Source organism: Papaver somniferum, chromosome 3, assembly GCF_003573695.1.
Source record: "Papaver somniferum cultivar HN1 chromosome 3, ASM357369v1, whole genome shotgun sequence".
Classification (NCBI taxonomy): domain Eukaryota; kingdom Viridiplantae; phylum Streptophyta; class Magnoliopsida; order Ranunculales; family Papaveraceae; genus Papaver; species Papaver somniferum.
Window position 1 is genome coordinate 65,287,491 of NC_039360.1, and position 24,267 is coordinate 65,311,757.

General features: G+C 38.8%; 3 protein-coding genes across 4 annotated transcripts; all 3 read right to left on the reverse strand.

Moving 5' to 3' along the window:
• Positions 1 to 2,917: 2,917 nt before the first annotated feature.
• LOC113356355 (probable alpha,alpha-trehalose-phosphate synthase [UDP-forming] 7) lies at positions 2,918 to 7,177 on the reverse strand. Of its 2 annotated transcripts, XM_026599470.1 has the most exons (4): positions 6,933 to 7,177; positions 4,729 to 6,798; positions 4,366 to 4,639; positions 2,918 to 3,903 (listed from the first exon to the last, which is right to left on the reverse strand). In XM_026599470.1, exons 2-4 carry the CDS (start codon positions 6,708 to 6,710, stop codon positions 3,616 to 3,618), a joined length of 2,544 nt encoding a protein of 847 aa, XP_026455255.1. In that variant the 5' UTR covers positions 6,711 to 6,798; positions 6,933 to 7,177; the 3' UTR covers positions 2,918 to 3,615. The 2 variants fall into 2 exon arrangements, with proteins under 2 accessions (XP_026455255.1, XP_026455254.1); XM_026599469.1 differs by having other exon boundaries at positions 4,729 to 7,177.
• An 8,780-nt stretch (positions 7,178 to 15,957) lies between these two features.
• Positions 15,958 to 16,335, reverse strand: LOC113359525 (dirigent protein 23-like). The gene has a single exon (XM_026603142.1). The coding sequence runs from the start codon at positions 16,333 to 16,335 to the stop codon at positions 15,958 to 15,960; it is 378 nt and encodes a 125-aa protein (XP_026458927.1).
• Positions 16,336 to 18,800: 2,465 nt separating this feature from the next.
• Positions 18,801 to 20,911, reverse strand: LOC113359527 (octanoyltransferase LIP2p, chloroplastic-like). Its single transcript, XM_026603143.1, has 6 exons — positions 20,486 to 20,911; positions 19,855 to 20,005; positions 19,474 to 19,648; positions 19,327 to 19,431; positions 18,922 to 19,045; positions 18,801 to 18,806 (listed from the first exon to the last, which is right to left on the reverse strand). The coding sequence occupies exons 1-6, from the start codon at positions 20,909 to 20,911 to the stop codon at positions 18,801 to 18,803; spliced, it is 987 nt and encodes a 328-aa protein (XP_026458928.1).
• Between the last annotated feature and the right edge of the window lie 3,356 nt (positions 20,912 to 24,267).

A 24,267-nucleotide genomic window follows, 5' to 3' on the forward strand; every position in this document is an offset into this window, starting at 1 on the left:
AACCGCTGCATGTGCTCATCATTTTTGGGCTATGAATCATCGTGGAGATACTTCGGATTGTTGTGGGAAGACTGGAATCTTCCTTGTCATCAGGGTTGTCGTAGTGTGCGGGTATCAGTCCTCCTCTCGGATTTTGAATCATCGTTGTAAGGCTTTGCCTCATCGATAGCTTTGTACTTCGAGTGACCGATGAGCATGAGGGAACGAAGATAGTCATACTACCCAGCTATTACTCCTCTCTTTAGAGGTAGTGGGTTTCTTATTCCTCCGTCGTTACGATTTGAGCTGGCTGTATTGCCACTTTTGGTTGGTCCGAATACATCATCGTGCAGGTCTTCGTTAGCAGAGCTTTGGCATTGGACTTTGCTCATCGCTGCATGGCTTCGTCCTCTAGTGGACTTTGTACTTCATCGTCCACTTGGGTGAACTCTGGCCTTGGACTTCGATCCTGCCATCATCGTCTACTGGAGGAACTGAGCTACATATATGTAGCATCTCATCGTCTTGACCACCTACTGTTGTGGTTACGAGGAGTCTTTACAGCATCGTTTTGGTGTGAAGTAGAGACAAGATTAATTGAAAACTTGTTTGTCAGACCTTACAAAACTTGTCAGATTAATTCATAAAGACTAGGACATTAGTAAGATAAGACATGATAAAGTAGTTTGTCAGAGAAAATACAGTGGTTTAACTAATAATATCTTAAAGTTTTGAAAGAAAATAATAGAATTCTCTATTCGAAACGAAGAGCTTGGGCTAAACAATGCTAAATCCGGAAAAATGCAGAAACTTTCATTTTCTGTTCTTTTAAAAATAAAGCAAGAAATGAAGGGAGACAGAATGGATGCAATAAAAATAACAAATCCGGTGCATATTCCGGCAAAGATCAATTAGTTCATAAAAAATCCGTTCACACCAACTAGGAATGAAGAGTATTGGGTTGTAGACCAACAGACATGCCTTAAAATTACCCATAAAAAACCAGTTCAAATAATGGTTTCATTGTAATCTTTTCACAAACAGATTTTGAGTTACAATTGAATCATTTTTTCAAACAGTTGAAAGGTGGATCAAGGCTTGATCTAGCAATGGTAAGACAAAGTGTTAAGTAACTGTGAAATCGTTCTTTTGAAAGCTAATATCAAAGGAAACGATGGTATAACAATACCCATTTTATAGTGCACCGGCAAAAGTAAAACGAAGGGAAAAATTAAGCAACGAAGAGTCTTGACTGAACTCTCAAAGAAATGGATAAAAATGGGTTTTATAATTGAAAATCTTTTTAGAAAATTGGTAAAATACTGAAAAAATAATAATTATGGTTTTCGGATGGTAAACGTTGGATTTTGATGATAGCCAAACAAACTTTCCGTCTGGAAAACGATTCAATGAAATCTCAGATGATGGAAATAAATTAATTTCAGAATAATAGAAGAATGCTTAAGAAACTAAAAGCACAGGTAGAATAAATTCTTTACCCATAGCCTGATTCTAGCGCCAAATTGTGAACATCATTTTTCTAGGTTCACAACCAAGTGATTAAAAAGACAAAGCAATAGACAAATTAAATGAAAACATGAATCATAGCAAATTCTAAAGTGCAGAAATATAAGATCAAATTAACACAGGTGATTTACGTGGTTCGATATCAAAATATCTACATCCACGGGTAAAGGACGATTGAGATCTTTATTCATGTTTTATGAATTACATTCATAGAACTCCATTGAAGAAGCTCTGGAAATATATCATGAAAGTGTGGGTATTGAATGATCGAAGGTCTTCAATGAAACCAAGGTAGAGAGTAGAACAACCCATCTATATTCCTCTTGGTAGTGGGTTTCTTATTCCTTCCCCCCTCTCTCCCTCTTTTCTCTGCTGCTTTATAGGGAAAAGAGATATTTTTCTATTACAAAAGATCCATTTGCTTAGTTTCTAAGCACTCTTAGAATTGATGTAGTGTGTCGAGTTGCTTTATTATTATCTTGCTCCATCTTTTAATCACTGTCCACGTGTACGATGTAGGAAATGGTATCTACATTATTATATGGGATCGACACAAGATTTTTCTTTCTTTAAGAAGTTTTAATTTACCTGAAAGTCTGTATTAGGAATTAGTTATGTAAAACTGTCATACACACAGCCAGGTCAAAAGGAACACAATCCATCGAATTTAGCCTTTAACTCTTGCTAAGTCCACGGGAGTGCAAGTTGGTTTCTATTATTAGGTTTTGATGATCCATTGCTTATCAGGCAAATGGACTTCCTTCACGGAATAGAACAAAACCAAGTTTTTTTTCTAGCGGATTCTACTTTTTAAATCAAACTTAAGTATAGATTTTAAAAAAGAAATCTAACTAATCTAGCAATCATTACTTCGGTGGAGGTCGAATAATAAGGTTGGCAAGTATTGCTAATGGTGGTGGTAAGGTTACAGAAGAAATGGGCGTTTCTGGTGAGGGAAAGAGAAAGGAAAGATACAATACGAGGTAACTTTAGAAGGACAATTTTGTCTGATTTATGTACATTTATAAGACCAGTCTCACTCAGCGAGTCAATTCCGAATTTTGCACTCGTCCGATCTGTTTTTGCTCTCCCTTAAACAAAAATCTTGATGAATATTCTCTCTACTTGTTGTGAAACTTTCCTCTGTTTACTAATAAAACCATTTTGCGTCTAAAAAAGAAAAAGAAATATCTTCAACCTACAAACCTCCTTTCCTCTGAACTGAAAGTAATCCTCACAAACATCGGAACTCTCTCCTTTACTCATTGACCCAACACTCGAGAAGACCAAAATCAAGTTTCTTGAGCTTTCAGCCTCGACCGAGAACTCCCGCAAGATGCAGTTTCGCACCTACCTACGTAAACATTACATTGAGCTACCAAATCGCAAGAACCATTACTTTCAGTTCGCATACTTAATAAGAAAGAAACAACATAGATTTCTTTGAAATTTACATTTACATAATCAGATCAACCATCAAAGTTTGTACTACTACTAAAAGTAACCAAAAGTTCACTCTAAAAAAAAGAAAAGAAGGGAGAATGGTATTATCAGTGATATTCAACAAATTACCCTATCCACCAGCCAATGTCTACTTACGTATTTATTTTACCTGAATCTTAGATTTCCAGGACAGAAAAAGTTACTAAATTAGCCAGCTGAAATGAAAGACCAGATGAAGAACATACAGTGATGTAAGAAGAAAAAATTTGGCACTTCCTTTTTTGTTTTTGTTTTTTTTCCAAATAATCCTGATTCCCTTGTCCAACCCCATGAATGAATCCCTCAATCTTTTAAAACTCCCTTGTACAGAAAACTATTACCCCAAGAACCCAGACACGAAAGCTTCAGTCTTTTCTCATGTACATTTGCAACAGGAGAGAAAAAGTGCTTCTGTTTTGGATACTATCACCAATCCCTTGAACCATTTGTTCACCAGAAGTCCTTTCCAACCAGTTTCAGATCCAGCCATGATCAATAATACCTTCCAACTCTTGAGTTGAATAACTTCCTCTGATTTGTCTGGATAACTGATGGGAGAAATTTAAGGTTTTGGTGAAAGGCAGACCAGACAGAAGATTTTAATGGAAGCTTCTCGTTACTCCGGTTTTAGGGTGAAACTGATGGATCAGAGGCTTCAGCTAGACCTTCAAGCATCATTATGACCTCAGATGTGTCATCCAAATAATACTTGGCCTTACTTGGCTTCTGTCCTACTGTACATGCATAGACTGCTGTATTGGAGGAGATTATACCCCTTGACATAGAATTGCCAATGATTTCAAACATATCCTCGTCTGACCTGTCATCCCCAATGCACAATACAAAATCAGCCCTGCGTTGATTCTCAGCCATTTTCGTGAAGATCTTTTCTGCAACTAGACCTTTGCTGACACCCTGAGAAGAAACAGCACCAGGAAACATATTAATAACTGAAACGAGCCGCATTCATCCACAGCGCACATTATATAGGAAAAGAACGACAATTTTTTGTTCCTGATTATTACTCTTTACGGTGATTTTTTGGTTGAATAATCACTAATTCTAATTCAAACCCCCATAAACCCTATGTATATCAAAAAACTTGTCTCCCTATCACAAACAGTGACATGTCACGACTGAATGGAATCTGGTTCCAGAGACTCCCGAACTGGAAGTACACTAAGGTTAAAATTAAGGTCAAGATTCAAATGACTAAAATCCTAAATGGAAGGGGTTCAGAGTTCAGCACAACAAAACACAGCCAGGAATTACGAAGTTACAGTAACCATTTCCAGACACGCTTAAGGAAATAAAACCTTTGAATTGAATGACGGAAAAAAATTCACCGGAAGTGAATGAAAAATATCAGAGACATACCTGAGGCTTCACTTCTACTATAAATTGACCACGCTTCACAGCTACAGGTTCATTAGCTAGTACACTCTCCAAATGGTCTAACATCTCCTTTGCTTGGCTGGATCCAAAGCCTGGGTCTGCATCACGATGGTGCCACACCAAGGCACTTTCCTTGGTCTCGATAGATGAACCATCAGTAGTTTCAGTATATAATTTCATTACAGGTTCAGCCATCTGTATCCACCCAAAATCCGTAGTTTGTCCACAAGTTTCCCACTCTTCATCTGCTGACCACCTGAATACCATTCATTTACTTGTCAATAAAATTTTATCCTCAAAGAATAGGGGAACTTAAACAAGAATAGAAAAATAGACACAATTTACCTCACAAAGTAACCGTGTTCTGCTGCAATTCCAAGCTTCTCACATGGGGAAAACCATTTGCCTAAGCTATCTTTCCCTCTTCCACTGACAATAAAAACGCAGTTTTTCTCGTCACTACAGAGCGTGCTAAGCAATGACATGACTTCTTCGCTTGGACTCTTGTTAATGGAGGTTTGGGGCATCACAGTGCCATCATAGTCTAACAATATAGCCCTACTCTTGGCTCGAGCATAAGATGATACAATTGTGTCTATAGAAAGTTTTCTGAAATTAGGATCAAGTGCTACAACTCTGAAACCAAAGCTCAAACCAATTCCCCAACATCTTCTCTTAAAATGATCTCTGCAAGTTCTCTCCAAATCCTGCAAGAAGCTCCGAGACCAGTAACCAACGTCATGAGTGCTAACATACCTGTAATGCTTTTCATGTCGCATCTGCTTCTCTGGCTCAGCCAATGAAATTGCTTCGTTCATTGCCTCACCAGTGGTTTCAATGTTCCATGGGTTGACACGGATTGCACCACTAAGTGAAGGAGAACACCCAATGAACTCAGATACCACTAGCATACTCTTTTTTGGCCCGCTGGAATTTGAATCAGACTCCGGTTTTGTTATTCCTTGTCTGCACACAATGTACTCATATGGGATAAGGTTCATCCCATCCCTCACAGCAGTGACAACAACACATTCAGCAATAGTGTAATAAGCAATTCGTTCACTGATGTTAACTGGCTTGTCAATGAGAACAATCGGTTCATAACCAGTCCTCCCATATTCTTCATTGATCCTCTTGGTAGTTGCCTTTATTTCCGCTTGTATTATCTCAAGATCTCTTCCTTTGCCCCTTGCAGGATTGCAAATCTGAACCAGTACAGCCCTTCCTTGCCATGAAGGGTGCTGCTTTAGCATCTGTTCCATCGCCAGTAACTTCAAATTAATCCCTTTGAATATATCCATATCATCAACTCCAAGCAATACAGTCTTCCCCTCAAATTGCTGTTTAAGTTCGGATACCCTCCACTCTTTATCCGCCAAATTCAATACATTCTCAATTTGACGCATGTGAACCCCGACAGGCATGATCTTAATTCCCACCATCCTTCCATAGTATTCCAACCCGATGTAACCCCGCTTTGATTGATACTCCAAACCCAACATTCTACTACAACAAGAAAGAAAATGCCTAGCGTAATCGAAAGTATGGAAACCAATCAAGTCCGAATTCAAAAGCGCCTTCAGAATCTCTTCTCTAACTGGAAGTGTTCTATAGATCTCAGATGACGGAAAAGGACTGTGCAAGAAGAAACCCATTCTCAGTCGATTAAAACGCCTTCTCAAGAATGTAGGTAAGACCATAAGATGATAATCATGGATCCAAACAAAATCATCTTCGGGGTTTATGACTTCAATGACTTTCTGCGAGAACAACTTATTAGCAGAAACATAAGCTTCCCATAAAGATCTATCGAACCTACCACCATGATCAGCAGAAAGCGGCAACATGTAATGGAAAAGTGGCCAGAGATGCAATTTACAGAACCCATGATAGAATTTAGCTAATATATCTGGTGGTAAAAAAGCAGGTACACACTTAAATCTCTCCAATAGAATCTGTGAAACATCATCTTGTTCATTTACATCAACATCAACTTTCAATGATCCAACATAAAGAACTTCCATTTCATCAGGTAAACCATCTTTAAGTTGCAATAGTAAAGAATCTTCGTCCCAACTAAAACTCCAACCTTTATTATCCGGCCTCCTTTTAGCTTTGACAGGCAGTTGATTAGCAACAATAATCATCCGATCTTGAATAACAGATGATGGCACATCAGATGTAACACTATTAGCTTGATCATCATCAAGCTCAGATATTATACCTGGTACAGTCATCACTCTAGGAAGTCTCTTCCTTTCCCGACCCATAGCCGGGAAATTACCCGACGCTAGATCTAACAGATTTGTATACGATCTCGACAACATTTTTACTCTAAAACAGATCCAAACCCTTTATCAGAAAATAAAAACCCACTTCGTTTTCTTGTAATGAGGATATCAATTCTATCAAACCCTATATCAGAATTCCATAACCATAATCAAAAACATAAAAAATGCCAAATTCAATGATCAAGAATCAGCAATATCTTTACAAGTAAGTAAACAATTGAAGAAGGAAAAAGAAGAAATCTCTTTGATGAAGCTAACCTTGTTTCTTGATTGATTGTTGTCTCTTTGAATTTAGATCTCGATTCAGATTAAAAATCCCCTGAAATTATTCTAGGGTTTTTATTTTTCCGGTTTTGAAGAACGATAGCATTAGGGTTTGTTTGTTTGTTTGGTCTTCTCGTCCCTCATTAAAATAATAATCCCTCTCTTTTTTTCTTTCTTTTCTTTTCTCTCCACCAGTACAATTACAGCCCAGCACCACGACTTGAATATTCAGGGGAACAAATATCAAAATTAATCAACAAAAATAAAAATAAAAAGGCATTTTAATTATATTAAAAATTTATTTTCTTTTCGGAAAGGAAAAAGCAGAAATAGGATAAGGTCGGCGAAGGAGCCGACTAATTTTACAACCCTAACATGACAGCTGTGCATCACGCGCTTATCCATCTACTCCGATTATAAAGCTGGTGACACGTGTCGTAATATAAACTTTCACACGTGGGATCGATACGGTATACACAGATCAGACGGTTGCGAGATACATCCTATCTGGACATATGGGTCCCGGCGGGTTTCTGGTTTTAGGGTATCACGTGCGAAATGGTCCCTGGTTTGTCGAATTGATTGGTTGCAACGTGGAATGATTTTTTGGATAAGGTGCGCGTGGTTCAGGATTAGGTGGATGTACTCGTTTTCCTGATTATGTCATTGATGACGTGTCACGTTCAGCTCTTTTAATTTGGTTTCTAGTTGTAGCTTGTTTTTGTCAGCTCAAATATTCGGTCGTCCCGAATATAACTACTCATCTTTCTATTTTGATAAGGGTTTTGTTATCTTGTGCATGGGTGCACAAGATAACAGCCATTCATTGGCATTAGAAATGATAAAAATTAATAAAAATTTATGAGAGATAGTGTATTTTGCATTGGAGGTAAATGTTCATAGCTTTTTTGAATTTTTTCTTTTGTATGGGTGCACAAGATAACAAAACCCTTTTGATAAAAGTTTACACATTCACTTCACCTCATTAGTCATTATCCTGGCTACTAATTTCACTCACCACATCATCCGCCAAAATTTATTCCTTGCTTCCCTTGTTGTGTCAAGCCAAATCACATTTGCGGCAGCTTAGCAAAAATTGACTAAGAAACAAACATTTGGATAATTGGAGCCACCAAGCATTATTTGACTAAAAAAAATCGGTGATGAAATCGTAAAAAGGTAGATGTTTGTTGAGAACTTATCTGCGGCCTCTCAAGGATAGTATTAGTTGTGTATAAAGAGTCATTTTCTTTTCAAACATCCAAGAGATACATAGGCTTTGTCAAAATATGAAAAGAGATGCTCAGCATAAAGAGATAATTCGCATCAAATTTGCATTAAATTAAACGGAATATGGGTCATTTGTCCAAATAGTTTTAAAACATGGTTCTAATGGACGAGTAAAAATTAATATGGGTGAAATGGACACAAAAAAATAGCAAGAATGAAACTGGATTCATCCTGGTTTCAACTTAAAAAAAGCGAGGATGAAACTGGATGCATCATGATGTAAATTAAAAATAAGAAAAAGTATTTGAAAATGGATAAGATCAAATTGTTTACATCCTGTCTATTTTTGCATTCTCGTCCATTTAAACAGTATCAAATTTTACATGTCTTTTTCACCCAGGTGTTTGAGGGTGAAAACGATTTCTGTTGATTTTGGTAATTTCGGGTGTGTGGGTGAGAAACGAGTTTAAACCCTAAACATATTGCAAGGGAGTACTTTAGATTCGAGAGATCAATCTGTACAAATCCGGCCTAAACCAAGAAATAGTCGTTCTAGACTTGCTTCGGTCACAAAGTGAAGGAGAAGGGCTAGTTTTGGGGAGGGAAGCGAAGAGAGTGTTGAGACCAGAATAGTTGATTCTGGAAGAGTAGTTGTTTCACGACTTGTATCAGAAAGTGGGAAGCTAACAGATGGAAAGCTAGCAAATATTTTCTGAGTGTTGTACGCTCCTGACCTGAACTTGTTGTTCGGTGGAAATATGTAATACCTATTTATACAAGTCGAAGTGAAACGTACTCTGGTCTCATTAAGAAATAGAAAACAGGTAAATGGGAGGAGGTGGTAACCGGTAACGCCTGGAATTGATGTTCCATAAAAGAAAGCGTTTCACCATTACTCCCTGTATTTACTTACCGCCTCATCCTTATGACACTTTCTTATAACGAGCGTAGTGTACGCCGCACGCTGTAAACCGCCAAACCAATACCCAATGAGCATCCCCCAGTTTGTGATATGCGTTGATGTCTCGAGTGTTTTCGTGGAAAACATGTAGCATGTTGTTGTCGTCTGGCAAGTCGAGCTTGGGAGACTTGCCGGCTCGGTGACCATCGACGGTCGAGATTTTGCATCTTAAGAGGAAAGGTAGCCGTTGATTATTGCAACCCTTCGTTTGGTAGCCAGTGGCATGAAAGCATGCTCGGTATGGCTTTAATATGGCCTAGTTTAGGCGCGGCTAAAAGTTAGGGTTTTGGTTTTGTTTAGGCGCGACCAAACTAGGGCCAAAATTTGCCATGCGTTAGCTGGTAACCTTGGACGGTTAAGATCTGCATCTTAGATGAAAAGGTGGTCGTTGATCGTTGCATGCCTTCGTTTTGGCATCCGCATAGGAAAGGCCGGTATGGCGTGGCGCGGCAAGGTGGTTGGCATGCCATTGGCACATGTGGCATAGCATGCCTTGGCACGGTTTGGCGTGGCAAAAACTAGGGTTTGGGGACAAAGGTTACCGTGCGTTGTTTGGCAACCTTGGACGGCTAGGATTTGCATCTAGGATTGAAGGGTGGTCGTTGATCGTCCCACGCCTTCGTTTTGGTAGTCGCATAGGGAAGGCTGGCATGGTATGGCGAGGCAAGGTGGTTGCATGCCATTGGCACATGTGGCATGGCATGCCTTGGCGTGGCCAAAATTAGGGTTTTGGGCCAAAGGTTACCATGCGTTGTCTGGCGACCTTGGACGGCTAAGATTTGCATCTAGGATTGACGGGTGGTCGTTGATCGTCGCACGCCTTCGTTTTGGTAGCCGTATAGGGAAGGACGGCATGGTAGGGCCAAGGCAAATGGCGCGGACGGCTTGGCATAGTGGGGCCAAGGCAGAATGGTGCTGACGGCTTGGCATAGTGGGGCCAAGGCAGAATGGTGCGGGCGGCTTGGCATAGTGGGGCCAAGGCAGAATGGTGCGGACGGCTTGGCATAGTGGGACCAAGGCAGAATGGTGCGGACGGCTTGGCATAGTGGGGCCAAGTCAGAATGGTGCGGATGGCTTGGCATAGTGGGGCCAAGGTAGAATGGTGCGGATGGCTTGGCATAGTGGGGCCAAGGGTTTGGACGGCTTGGCATGGTAGGGCCAAGGGTTTGGCATGCATTGGTGCATGGCTAGGGCCAAGGGTTTGGCATGCCATTGGCGCATGGTGCGGCCAGCATGGCTAGGGCCAAGGGTTTGGCATGCCATTGGCGCATGGTGCGTCCAGCATGGCTGGCATGCCTTGGCGCGGTAAACATAGCTGGCATGGTTTTCCATTGGCACAATGGTGCGGCTGGCATGGTTGGCATGCCTTGGCGCGGAGACGTGGATGACATGGTTTGCCATTGGCACGGTGGTGCGGCTGGCATGGTTGGCATGCCTTGGCACGGAGACGTGGCTGGCATGGTTTTCCATTGGCACGGTGGTGCGGCTGTCATGGTTGGCATGCCTTGGCGCGGAGACGTGGCTAGCATGGTTTGCCATTGGCACGATGGTGCGGCAGGCATGATTGGCATGCCTTGGCGCGGAGACGTGGCTGGCATGGTTTTCCAATGGCACGATGGTGCGGCGGCATGGTTGGCATGCCTTGGCGCGGAGACGTGGCTGGCATGGTTTGCCATTGGCACGGTGGTGCGGTTGGCATGGTTGGCATGCCTTGGCGCGGAGACGTGGCTGGCATGGTTTGCCATTGGCACGGTGGTGCGGCTGGCATGGTTGGCATGCCTTGGCGCGGAGACGTGGCTGGCATGGTTTGCCATTGGCACGGTGGTGCGGCTGGCATGCCTTGGCGCGGAGACGTGTCTGGCATGGTTTGCCATTGGCACGGTGGCGTGAGAATTAGGGTTTGGTATGTACGAAGATGATGTCGGTCAATACTAAGGCATCTGCCGTGAAAAATGACACATGTATAAAAAAAAAGGTACCCTGGTAATTCTTACGTAGGCATGCTGATTGATTCAATAAATGCGCTAGTGGTTATAGTGATGTCATGTCAGATGTATGTTTTTACGACTTTAACCCTAAATTAAAAACCACCATCAACATCAGGAATTGTTGATTTTGGTCTTTTTAACAAATTTTGTGTAAATTAAAAGAATTCAATTTAAAAAAAATTGTGAGGTTAGTTACTGAGATGTTTTTAAGCAGTATCCGGTGAAATGGAAGCTACTTTTGGGCGTACTGTGAGCATGGGCTGACTGTCAATCCACTATCAGAATATCTGATGGAATGTAATTGGTCTTAGCTGGTCCAGTTGTTTTTCTTTGGATAAAAATACGCACGTTGTCCTTTAATAAATTCAAGTGGAGCAAATTTTCATTTTCAAATAAAGTAGGGATAAGTTTGTCTCATGGAGATTTATCCGCCTATGGCTATGAGTGCGCCTTTGCTCGAATCGCTTGATATCTTTACTCGTTGCCTGAATTTGGTCACTATGGCAATGCATACGGGGGCTATCAGAATAGCCCAAACACCAGGGACGGAGTCTGGGTTAAACCCAACAAAATGTTACTGCTTGGCAAAAGCAGTCGGACACTACGTCAAGAAAAAACTGACGGAAATTAGATAAGTTATAAGTTCAACAAATAAAGAACACTAGATAAATAGACAAGAATAAAGCTCAGGGAAATTACCTATTCCCACAAAAGGTAATAACATAGTTGGAATCGTTGAAAATTATCAACAATGTGCGTGTTGGGACTCAGTCTGACCCGCCAAGTGAGTTATACTATAAATAAGAATTTCATCAATTTAGCCTTCCTGGTCGAGTTAATATGTGGAGTTTGGGTTGGGTTATAAAAACAGGTTAATACTTTACTTTTTTCCGTTGATGGTCTTGTGATTTAAGCGAGAAAGAGGCCGTGAAGAGACAAATTAATTCTCTCTGTTAATAATCTCTTCCATACTTTAAAGCTTTTCCGTCAGCTATATTGATCACAACTTGCAGAAACTCGCTGAGTTTTGGTGCGTCTGGAAGTGGGTTTCCTTCATTCTTACATAAAGAATTTGAGAAAATCAAATACCCATAAGCTAGAAAACTTGCTCAAAGGATTGAGAGACTACCAATACAGGTTGGGCTTTTTTATATCCATTTGTGAAAAGGCGGGCTATAACAACCACACCCAATAATTCATTCGGCACTCTGTATGGACTAAGTTCCAATATAATTCCAAGAGTGCCAATTTAAAAGCGAGCTCAATCAAGAGATATATTAAAGAGTTTTTCTATATTTCTAAATGCAATCAGAAAATCGAACATATAGAAATCCGTGAACTTGATTGATATGAGAAATAACTTGGACGGTACCAAAGACCAATGCCCAAGTGTCAATCAAGTTATATCCAACAAACAAGATCGGATTTATTAACTGATTGAACTATGCACAACCTGTGATATTTCAATTATATAAACAAATATAATACGGAAAAGAAATAACACAGACACCATAAATTTTGTTAACGATGAAACCACAAATACAGAAAAACCCCGGGACCTAGTCTAGCTTTGAACACCACACTGTATTAATCCCCTACAAACACTAGCCTACTACAAGTTAACTTCGGACTGGAATGTACAGCTGAGCCCTAACCAAGTCTCACACCGATTAAGGTACTGTCGCGTTCCTTACGCCTCTAGAACCACGCCGGATTATGCACACTTGATTCCCTTAGCTGATCTCACCCACAACTAAGAGTTACTATGACCCCAAAGTCGAAGACTTATAAACAAATTTGTCACACACAGATAAGTCTATTTTTATAGATAAATATGTCTCCCACAGAAGTGCCTATGAAGTTTTGTTCCGTCTTATGATAAATCAAGGTGAACAGGAATCAACTAATAATCCGGTCTTATACTCCTGAAGAGCATCCTAGAAATATTAGTTACCTCACAATAACTTAACTATATGGTGGTAGAAGAAGTTACTGCGGAATCACAAAGTCTGAGGCGAAGAACTTTGTGACTACTTTTTATATCTTACCTATTGAACATAAATCTCGAGCAAATCTTAGAGAAGATTTTCTCTAGCAAATGAAGTCTTCAAGTCGTTAATACGTTAAAAAAAATTTGGATACGCAACTAAATACGTTAAAACAAGTAAAATCAGAATACGCAACTACAAAGAAATAGTTGGATCTGGCTTCACGAATCCCAAATGAAGTCTTCAAGTCGTTGACCTAATATGGTTTTCGAAAAACCTAGGTTAAAGGAGAATCGACTCTAGTACGCAACTACGACACGTGAGCGTATCGGGATTAGGTTTTCCAGTTGCTAGAGTTCTTCCTTATATAGTCTTTAAAATCAGGGTTGCTTACAATCAAAGCTGAGATAGCTTAGTAAAAAAGCTTTCAATATTCACCGTTAGATGGAATCCTGATTTAAGATTCAAGCTAAGTCTGCTTAGAAATTAAAAAATAAAATTCCACCATTAGACGGTCTTAGATTGTTACACACAAATGAAATATACCTTCATTTAGATATGGGTAACCGTACCTAAACGTGTATATTGAGTTTGCTCAATAACAGTTAACCAAAGTTAGCCATATAAACACTTTTGTCTTAACCACATTCATCTAACAATTCTAGATCAAATATGATGATCAATCAAAAATGAAAGATACTCAAATGAATCTAATTGTATTTCACATAGAGTTGTTCAATTGTTCACTATCTCATAAAAATATATATAAACAAATTGAAACAAAATCGGATTGATTCGTAATCATACAAAGTACTTATACCAGAATCAATTCATGAACATTAAGCCACGGTTTACAATATTGCATTCCTTAATTCATAAATGTTTTAGTTCATGAGTATGAGAATCATACTTAACCGATTTTAGAACTTAAACCACTGTGTTCGCAAACCAGGTACACGAATAACAACTCCGGACCTTGGTTTGTCCAGCCGTTTGTAAACTAGTTATGCGAACAACCATCCTGGACCCAACTCAGGTGAAACCATTCGCATACTAGGTACGCAAACAAGGTTCCCGGACCTTTACAGTTAAAACCGTTCGCATACTAAGTACGCAAACAAGGTTCCCGGATCTGAATCATAACAATACAGTTCGCATACCGTGTTGTATCCATACATGGTTGATTGTTCTAAACTCCCATTTCAATCATTGAAATATCCTTAGAAGATGACAATAGATGTTCACACAAACTATTAGCTTCAAGTAATTTTCAAGTGATCGAATGATCAGTACGAAACTTTCCAAGTCGACATCAAATGATTGTCTCACCCAAATCATGTAAGATGTTTCAATGCAATTTTCACATGATCATCTTTTGACTTAATATTTAGTTTCCAACTAAACTTGTCAAGAATAATGATGAACATAGTTAAAGCAAAAAGCTTCTAACACATATTTCGAGAAATAGATAAGCGAGATAATTAAACTCAGCTCAAAATATCAAATATGTATAATGTATATCTACGACTTAATCTCATTAGGAGATATAATATAATAGACTTCCGAGTGGTATATAAGTTTTAGTCTCCATATACCTTTTGTTGATGAAGTTCCTCAAAGCTCCCCTCGGTAGATCTTCGTCTTCAATCGATGAACGCTGTGAAGTCTAAAGCTCAACTACACATGCTATCATAATCCGAGATATAGCTATAAGTATATTAGAAATCAAGACTATAGTTTTGATCAACTAAGCTTGACAAACAAGCTTGAGATAGCAACGCTTGCGAGTTCGACCGAGAAATGCTCTAATAATCTCCCTCTTTGTCAATTTTAGTGACAAAACTATCAGTACATATGGATTGCAAAATGAATAAACTTTGTAGCTTCTCATCCATCATGCTTGATTTCCTTCGCTCTTTAACATTCCTTGAATTCTTCGCTACTCCAAGTACTCCGACGATTCTGAACGTGTTCAACTCAGCATCATTGTTGTTGAAGATCCATAGCCATAACAATAAGAAAACATATATTCTCAATCATTGTTATACAATGTCATAATACTATTACACATCATCAAAGTCCGATTGCATCACAACTTTGACAATAATACTATGGTGATATGTATCACCCCCCTGGTCAATACTTCCATCTTACAATGAAAACTACTCCCCCTTACATAATGATCCGTAAACCATATGTATGTAGTGTGAACTACCATATAATTCTCCTCCTTTTTGCCAATATAAATTGACAAGGTAAGAAAACTACGGGATCATAATCAAATTCTCAAAGAGATAATTCATGACTAAAAGATAACATATCAACTTTGTTTCGATGATTTCACATAGTCCAGTTCTCTTGTAGGATACTGGTGTTTGCTAAAAACACTGGAATGGCTTCCGTCTTTAATCTTTAGTTATTAGCTTCAATCCTCCTTCGACTTGTAAGTTTAGTGTTTTCTAGAGATTTATTTCATTTAATTCCTTTGGCAGCGAATTTGTGTATGTAAGTGCGGAAGCTGAATCTTCATTGAAGTTTGTTGAGGAGTTTTTCCCATTTGGTAAAGTTGGCTGGCTGGATCCCGCTATAACTGACCTTAGCGACGGTTACTTTGAATAAAACTTAATTGGCCTTCAATTTGAGGATCAGGATGATCCTGATAGAGACTAAACTGAGGCTTTATTTGTTTTTTTTTCCTCTCACTCTCGTATATCCAATTTGTCTTTTCTTTGTATGAAATTCTCTGCGTGATCAATAATACATTTGGAGAATGTTTATGATGGTTTCATTATTGAAATAATTTTAACCCAAGAAGATTAGATTGCGAACGTAAAGTAATGGGATGGATTCCGTTAGTAGTGCATGACAGTCATGTGGTATTCTTCGATCAAATCATGTGTAGCTGTATTAACCCAATGTGTTTTCACCACTGCAAACCCACAAGCGAATCTGAAAGCACCAGTTCCTCCAACAATCGGCAATTCAACCAAATCCATAAACGGATTCCGTCCCAAAACACTCAAACTACTCCCACTGAAATTCCCTCCTTTGAACACAAAACTTGTAGCCATCACAAGAGTAAATTCTTCTTGTGAGGATGCAGCTAACAGACCTTGAGATCGACCCAGGTATGTTGAGGTTGGTTCAGGTCCTTCTGTCAGTATGTTGTCTGTCATTCCTAACAAACCGAAGAAGGAAAGAGACTTTTTAGTTGTTGGTGTTTCGGCCATTGTTACCCCGGTTGGATCTTTGCTGATCGATGTCTCGTGGTGGTATAAATGTAACCTAGTTACATTCTCCTTCCCAATTGCCCCGTAATTGTCGTGTCACTTGTCAACCTGGCTTTGTTCCACTGGCACTACTACTAGTACTAGAAAGAACAAGCACTTGAATGAAATCAAACCCATGTTTTATTTCTTTATTTTTCTTCCCTCTGGATATTCTCTGGTTTCTCTGTCTTTGTAGTAGTAGTATTGCGGTGCTTAAGTAGAAGGAAGACTACTAGCACTAAAGCTATATTTGTTATGGATACCCAATAAGATAATACTTCTCCGAAGGCTAGAATTTTATTTTGTATATCTTGACCACCAAATTTGCCAAAATAAAGAATGTAAGACTGTCAAACTTGACCACTGACTTTTGACAAGGAATAAAGGAACTTAGAAAGAGGTTGTCAGTAGCTTTAAACTTGACCACAATACACTTTAAAATTTCATCTCTTGTGTTAACTAGTAGGTGGGATATAATTTAGGCTGCCAATACAACAGCTTTATGTAATCTTTATAACATCTAGAACAATTGGAAAGGAGAAGATTTAGGAAATCTGTTGACCTTTTATAATTCGAACTATTTCAACGAAAATGTATCTTGCTCGATACCACAGTGTATTATGGTAAGAGCTACAATTATGTAATGCTTGAGAGTTATTCCTCTCCTTTTTTATGGAAAAAAAAAGAAATAGGTTGTCAGAAAGAGAAAAAAAAAGAACAAAAAAGTTGTCAAAACCCAGATTTTGATCATGATTTGAATCAACAAAGTTGTGATTGGGAGAGGTTTATAAGACTTTTCTGACTATTTTCAAGACGTTTTTCATCAGTTTCTTCCAAAGTTTTCAAAAAAAGTTCATCAAAATTATCCTACTTCTTCTTTTAAATCAAAAGAAAAAAAAATAAGGGGTATTTTGTGTTTGCTCTCCTCCCAAGATAGCTAATTAGCGTTTCCTCCCCAAAAAGATTGAAATTAGTGAATCCTCCCATTGTTAGTTTTTCCATCCACAGCTCAGTTAGATGAGTCAGCGTGAACATACGCGTGGCAAATAAATACACGTGCCAGACAAAGTTACCGAAATACCCTCATACGCTTCATTAGATTGGTATGAGTTTCAGATCTGTTCGTGGAGTATTCAAAAGGAAAAAAACACAAACTCGTCACCTGTATTAATGGTGAGAGCTATGATTTCCGAATTCTCTGTTTTCATCGAGAGAGAGGAGACCACCATGGTGAACGGAGCATTGAGATCGAATTTCGTGGTCGATTCGTGGATTAAATTCAATCAAGAAAATAGATCAGGGAAGAACTGATCTTGATGTTATCATAAATCAGCAAGCAGTGGTGGTTTTTACAATGGGTTTCAACCTAATTTTGGTGTTAGCTAATGGTGGATGTTGGAGCATTTCTGTAGATGTAATTGGGGATGAATTTAGAGATTTTCTGGAGGATATGGTCTGAATTTTTGGGGTTTTGAAATTGATAGGAAGAATAGTTACAGAAAGGGGATCTAATTGGCATGTATGTTTGTCAGCTTGGATGTGTGGGGTTCTTATACGAGTCTAAGTTGGGTTTGAATGACATCTTTCAACTGAGAAATGATTAACAACAATTGAATTTGGGGGCTTATGCCATGGATTCGAGTGAATGTTTGGGTTCAAGAATGAAATTTGTAGATGTTTTAAAAGCTGGTTCTTGTCGTGAGTTTTGGTCTCGTAACCGATTGGTGTTCGTATTGCAGTATCGTTTGCAGCAGCAACAACATGGAGGTGAAGATGGGTTGTGATAGTTGCTAGGGTGATGGTTGAATGGTAGTTCGGTGTTGTTGTTGGCTTAAGTTTCATACGGGGTTGATGCGATTTGAGACATCACGGGAAAGATGGTTTGATGGAGACTTCTTCCAACAACAGCGTGTATGGTGTTTGGGGATGTTGGCTCAGTGAAGTGAGTTTGATGTTGAAGAATTGTTGCAACGGAGCTTGTGGATTTGAACGATGAGGGTATTTTGGGTAGTTGAGGAGACACGTGTAAATTTTATCCATGTGTTCATTCTTGCTGACGCAGCTAACTGAGATTTGGATGGAAAAACTAACGATGGGAGGATTCACTAATTTCAATCTTTTTAGGGAGGAAACGCTAATTAGCTATCTTGGGAGGGGAGGAAATGCAAAATAGTCCAAAAATTAATTTTCAAAAGATTTAGTCAGATGATTAGTTTAGTTAATCATTCACTAATCATAATTAGTTTAGTTAATCATAATTAATACTAATTAAATCGAGGGCAAATTAGGTATCATATAAAATAGTATGATAAGGGGTTTTAGGAACTACTACTTCGTGACCCTATACAGACCCCAAATTCGCATCTGTTTTAAAGCCCCAATAAAAGGATTATATTTGATACCCAAAGAAGGATAAGGACTTCTGTTTAATGCTAACAATAGAGATACAATTGTAGAATCCAATTACAATAAATGATGATTAATCCTCGAGTGATTCTCACATAAATCAAGCTAACAAAGTTAGTTAAAAATATTCATATCAATTACACAAGGAAACAATAATCTTTCTGGAAGGATCTTGTGCTTGACCAGAGCTGAATGTGACTTGTCAACAATTACACCTGTTACAGTAGGATGCTGCACATTATATGCGTAATTGGTGCTAAGCAAACTGCAGTTAAGTAGAAACTCTAAGAAAATACTTATGTCATTGGTGCCGGTAGAGCTACTAATAATACCACAACTATCACTATTTCTTCGACAAGGGCAAGGATAGAAGGAGAAAGAGCATCTTGGGCACCAAGCATACATCATTGTAAGGCCAAGCTACTGATAGACCCAAAATGGGTCGGCCGATAGCAGAAGACTTCTAGTGTGCTGCATTTTTATCGATCAACAAGCATGAAGCTAATTGTATAATTATAGCAGTTCATATCCTCGATTGACACTTACCCATTTAGAATGTCCAAGTCAGAGATGGGTTTGGGGTTGAGAGTAAGTTGAAAAACTTCAGAAAATTCCCTTAGTAACGATTCATGAGCAACATCCATTAACTGACTAGCATTATAGTTAGGCATATTTCTGACACCTCTCTCTTACAGTGATGATACTGATTCCTCCAAAACTGATTCAACACTCCCAACCTGGTGGTCCCTTATGCCGCAAGGGACTATGTATTGAAAGGGAGTTATATCTGTGGTCACATTCAGTGCTAAACTATGATATGTTATCCATCGAGATACCCTTATTCCTACGGCAGCAAGCTTCTGGTTTCCTGAGGACCAGGTAAAATTAGATGGATCGAATGAAAATGAAATGAGGTCGAATATTGAATCTGTCTAATAACTATAGAGCTGAGCTCCGAACTAGTTGACACCCAAAGCACAACATGGACCATAACCAAATACCATGGTAAGAAAATTCAAACAGCTGAAGACAGGGAGAGATTTATAAGAATTCTAGAGGATAATGACAGCTTACCAACCCAGGTGCCAGTTAAACCATCAACTCGGGAACCCTTAATGGAGAATGTTGAGGAAAGAACTCGTATGACAACCTCCTCAAGTGTTTTTAAGTACCAGTGAAGATCAATCTTATGGTATCGCAGATTGATTATAGGGTACATAACAAGCTATATATATAAGCAAACAGATATGTGGTAATCCCGAATGTGTGATCTAATTAGTTACAAAAAAATGCACTACAACAATGCTACGAGAAGTGGGTTCTGATCAACACACACTTTTACACGCATCAAAAAAGAAAGAAAAAAAACACCAAGGAGGGGGGAAATACAAAGCTACTAAGCTAGTTTCACTAAAATAAGGGATGAACAAACAAATCTAGCTTAAACATAGACCAACTGAGCTAGTTACTCCAGCCAGCAGCCGTTCAATGAGATTAATTCGTCGATTTCCCCTATTATCAATGTTCAGCATCATTCAAGTTCCAGCTAATATAGTTAACATTTCGAATAACTTGTGAAACTGAAACTAATCATAATGCAGGAATCAAAGCAATTTTACATAATATGCAATTCTATACATAACACAACAACATAGCAAGATATCTACTAAACTTCACAAACATAAGAAAAATCGAAATGACGAACCTGGCCAGGTCCATGATAAGTAACCTCACCGCCGCGTTCAGTCCGATAAACATCGTAAGGAGCATCATTCCTATTAAAATTCAGAAACTCCTCTGAACTAGCCGTCCCCAATGTATAAACAAGATAATATTGAAGTATAATCAAAGTATCTGATAAATCTTCTTCATCTTTTTCAATCAGTGTTTGTCTATGTTTAAGAATTGATTTCTGCCAATCCCATGCTTTCTTGTAAGGTACTAATTCTTTACTAAGATCATAATATTCACACCTTCTCTTTTCTTGCTGCTTTTGATGATGAATTGCGGGCATTAAGGATCTGTGATAATCTAAACTTGAAACTTCATTGTAATTACAATGAATTTGGAATGGTCTCCTCCTTTGATGGATTGAGTTAAGAGTGGAGTTAAAAATAGTAATAGTTTCCATGACTAAGCTACGTAAACAAAAACCCCTAATTTCTCAGTTTTGTAAATCTCGCTTGACTCGGTGGTGACTGATTCATTTTAATTGAGTCTGAGTCGTCCGATCTAGCACAATGGAGTCAGCCGTCAGCTTCATCTGACTCATTTAGAAAACAAATGGCAAACATATACGTTGAGGTTGGTTCGGGTCCTTGTTAATACGAATAGGGTTTTAAAATGTTGGGTTTTTTCTTCTGTTCTATCTTCCATATTATGTGTTTGATTATATGATTAAAGCATGGATACCATTCAAGAGAAAATATTGATTGTTAAATCAATCAGATAATATTTTTTAAAGGAGAAGAAGAAGAAGTAGACTCGTCCTTCAAATGATATTGTCCCCACTTAACCACAGTCCCCGTCCTTCAAAATATATTGTCCCCACTTAGGCACAACGGTTGTCCGGCAATGTGGGATTTCAACAGGTATCGCTGCAGCAATCCAGCAGAAACTTCCCGGATGGTCACCCATCCCTGGATTACTCCCGCCCGAGCACGCTTAACTGCAGAGTTTTCTGCCAACTTTGGAACCAATTGTGCTGAAAAGGCATCAGTGTTAGGAAATGACAAACCATTACCTATATTCCTTCGGCGAACCTCACCTGCTGAGGGTGAGAAGGTACACTGGACGTAGTTGGTCCAGGTACTTCTCATTAGGGGTAGGGAACGTTGGAGATCTGGGCTTGTATATATATTCCTGAGCAGAGGACGGCTCCAGAAGAAGAAGATCAACCATCATTCTTGTTAAAACACTGCTCGGTCGAACTCGCATGCGTCGCTATCTCAAGCATGTTTGTCAATGTTAGTGATCAAACTATAAGTCTTGATTTCTAGTCTTGAGAAAGCGGGGGTACAACAACCACACCCAACAATTCGATTAGCAATCTGTATGGACAAACTCTAATATACTTTGTAGAGAATCAACTAGACAGTCAGACTCAATATAGATCAAAGTATATCGAAGAGTTTATATCTCAATCTCTCGATTTGATCTTTACTCAAGCAAATAGAAATCTGCAAGTATTTATCAAAGAGAGATAACTTGGATGGTACCAAAGACCAATATCCAAGTGTCAATCAATTAAATCAACAACTAAAAGGTTGGATATTCTAATTGATTGAACAACGCAGAACCTGCGATATTTCAACTATATAAATAACACAGACACCAGAATTTTGTTAACGAGGAAACCGCAAATGCAAAAAAAACCCCGGGACCTAGTCCAGATTGAACACACACACTGTATTAAGCCGCTACAGACACTAGCCTACTCCAAATTAACTTCGGTCTAGACTGTAGTTGAACCCCAATCAATCTCACACTGATACAAGGTACAGTTATGCTCCTACGCCTCTGATCACAGCAGGATGCTACATACTTGATTCCCTTAGCTGACCTCACCCACAACTAAGAGTTGCTACGACCCAAAGTCGAAGACTTTAATAAACAAATCTGTATCACACAGAAAAGTCTACGGTAATAGATAAATCTGTATCCCACGAATATACCTATGAGTTTTGTTCCTTCTTTTGATAACTCAAGGTGAACATGAACCAATCAATAAACCAGTCTTATATTCCCGAAGAACAGCCTAGTATTATTGATCACCTCAAAATAATCTTAATCGACGCAGCGAAAAAAGATATTGTGGAATCACAAATGATGAGACGAAGTGTTTGTGGTTACTTTTCTATCTTGCCTATCGGAGATATAAAATCTCGAGCCAATTATTACAATCGTACTCGTAACGATAGAAGATGCAAGATCAGATCACACAACTACAAGAAAAGTAGTATCGGTCTGGCTTCACAATCCCAATGAAGTCTTTAAGCCGTTAACCTAGTTTAGAAGAATAAACCAAAGGTTAAAGGAGAATCGACTCTAGATATGCAACTAGTATCACACGTAAGGTGTCGGGATTAGGTTTCCCAGTTGCTAGATTTTTCCCTTATATAGTTTTCAAATCAGGGTTTGCAATCAATGTTAGCTTGGTAACAAAGCATTCAATATTCACCGTTAGATGAAAAACTGATTAGATTCAAGCTAATATTTCTCAACCGTTGGATCGAAAACTTAGCTTGTTACACACAAATGAAATGTCCAATTCTGGGTTTACGAACCGTTCCCAAACATTAACATTTGTTGGTTCAACAATAGTTAACCAAATGGTTAGCCATATGTTTACTTTCATATCAACCATATTCTTCTTCACCATAACTAGTTCAAATGACTCAAATGAACTAGTTAGAGAGTTGTTCAATTGCTTAGATCTTATGTAACTACACAAGACACAATCGAAGCAAAAACGATTTGATTCACTCGAATCGGTTCATCAACTTTATAGCCACGGTTTGCAAAAGCATCCCTTAGTTTAAATAAACATGAGTTCAAGACCAACCGATTTAAGATATAACCTGCTTAAGTTCGCGGAATGGGTTCGCGGACTTAATCTCGTAGAAGGTGTTCACAAACTCCAGCAGAAATTCTCGGGTCGAGAACTTCCGCCAGTTCGCAGACTGAGTTCGCGGACTTGGCTCACGCCACTTCCATTTCTCTTGATCAACAAAGTTCGCAAACTTTGGTTCAAGGAATAAGGATTTATACATATATGTGTTTCCACAACAATGCTTATATCCTACCAATGGTTATGTAATCTAAACTCTCATTTCAATCATTGAAACATTCTCAGAGGACGGATATAGCCGTTATTCACAGACCATTTTTTGTCAGAACAATTTTCAAAGTGATTGAAACAAAACATGACTTTCGTCACTAGGTAAAGATGAATTCGGCTAAAGCGAAAGCTTACCAACACATATTTCGAGAAATAGATAGGTGATAGACACATTTTTGTGTCTAAGTTGTCCTTAGTGTCTCTATTGTTAGTGCTTGATTTTCTACTTATTATGGTGTTTTTATGTTTGTGTAGGTGTTTATGGAGAAATACACTTGTGTGGAAAAAGTTGCTCAAAAAAAAGTGTGATTTGGACCCCCTGAGAAAAGTACTAAAGGCATCCTCATTTTGGATAAAGGCACCCCAGACACCCCTGCTGTTAAAGGCGCCTGTGTTTTGGATCAGGGCACACCATCTTCATCATTCAAATTCTGTTTTGGCGGGAAAATGGAGCAGTGAACTGGCAGAATTCTCGATCGTATTTTTGACATGTTACGAGGAGACTAAACCGCTGGGATTGATTGTACTATCTGCATTGGTCTTAACAGACATGATATAGGTGTCTCATCCTATCGAAATTGGCTTAGTAGTCCGAGAGAAGAAAACAAGGCAGCACATCAACGGGAGAAGTGTTTCACAGGATTGGA

Coding starts and splice junctions, on each gene's coding strand:
- LOC113359527 (XM_026603143.1), bottom strand. CDS start 20,911: ATGGAAACTATTACTATTTTTAACTCCACTCTTAACTCAATCCATCAA. Junction 20,006..20,485: donor CTTATCATGGACCTGGCCAG/GTTCGTCATTTC, acceptor TTATATATATAG/CTTGTTATGTACCCTATAAT. Junction 19,649..19,854: donor TTTAACTGGCACCTGGGTTG/GTAAGCTGTCAT, acceptor CCTGGTCCTCAG/GAAACCAGAAGCTTGCTGCC.
- LOC113356355 (XM_026599470.1), bottom strand. CDS start 6,710: ATGTTGTCGAGATCGTATACAAATCTGTTAGATCTAGCGTCGGGTAAT. Junction 4,640..4,728: donor GAACACGGTTACTTTGTGAG/GTAAATTGTGTC, acceptor AATGGTATTCAG/GTGGTCAGCAGATGAAGAGT. Junction 3,904..4,365: donor TAGTAGAAGTGAAGCCTCAG/GTATGTCTCTGA, acceptor GTTTCTTCTCAG/GGTGTCAGCAAAGGTCTAGT.
- LOC113359525 (XM_026603142.1), bottom strand. CDS start 16,335: ATGGCCGAAACACCAACAACTAAAAAGTCTCTTTCCTTCTTCGGTTTG.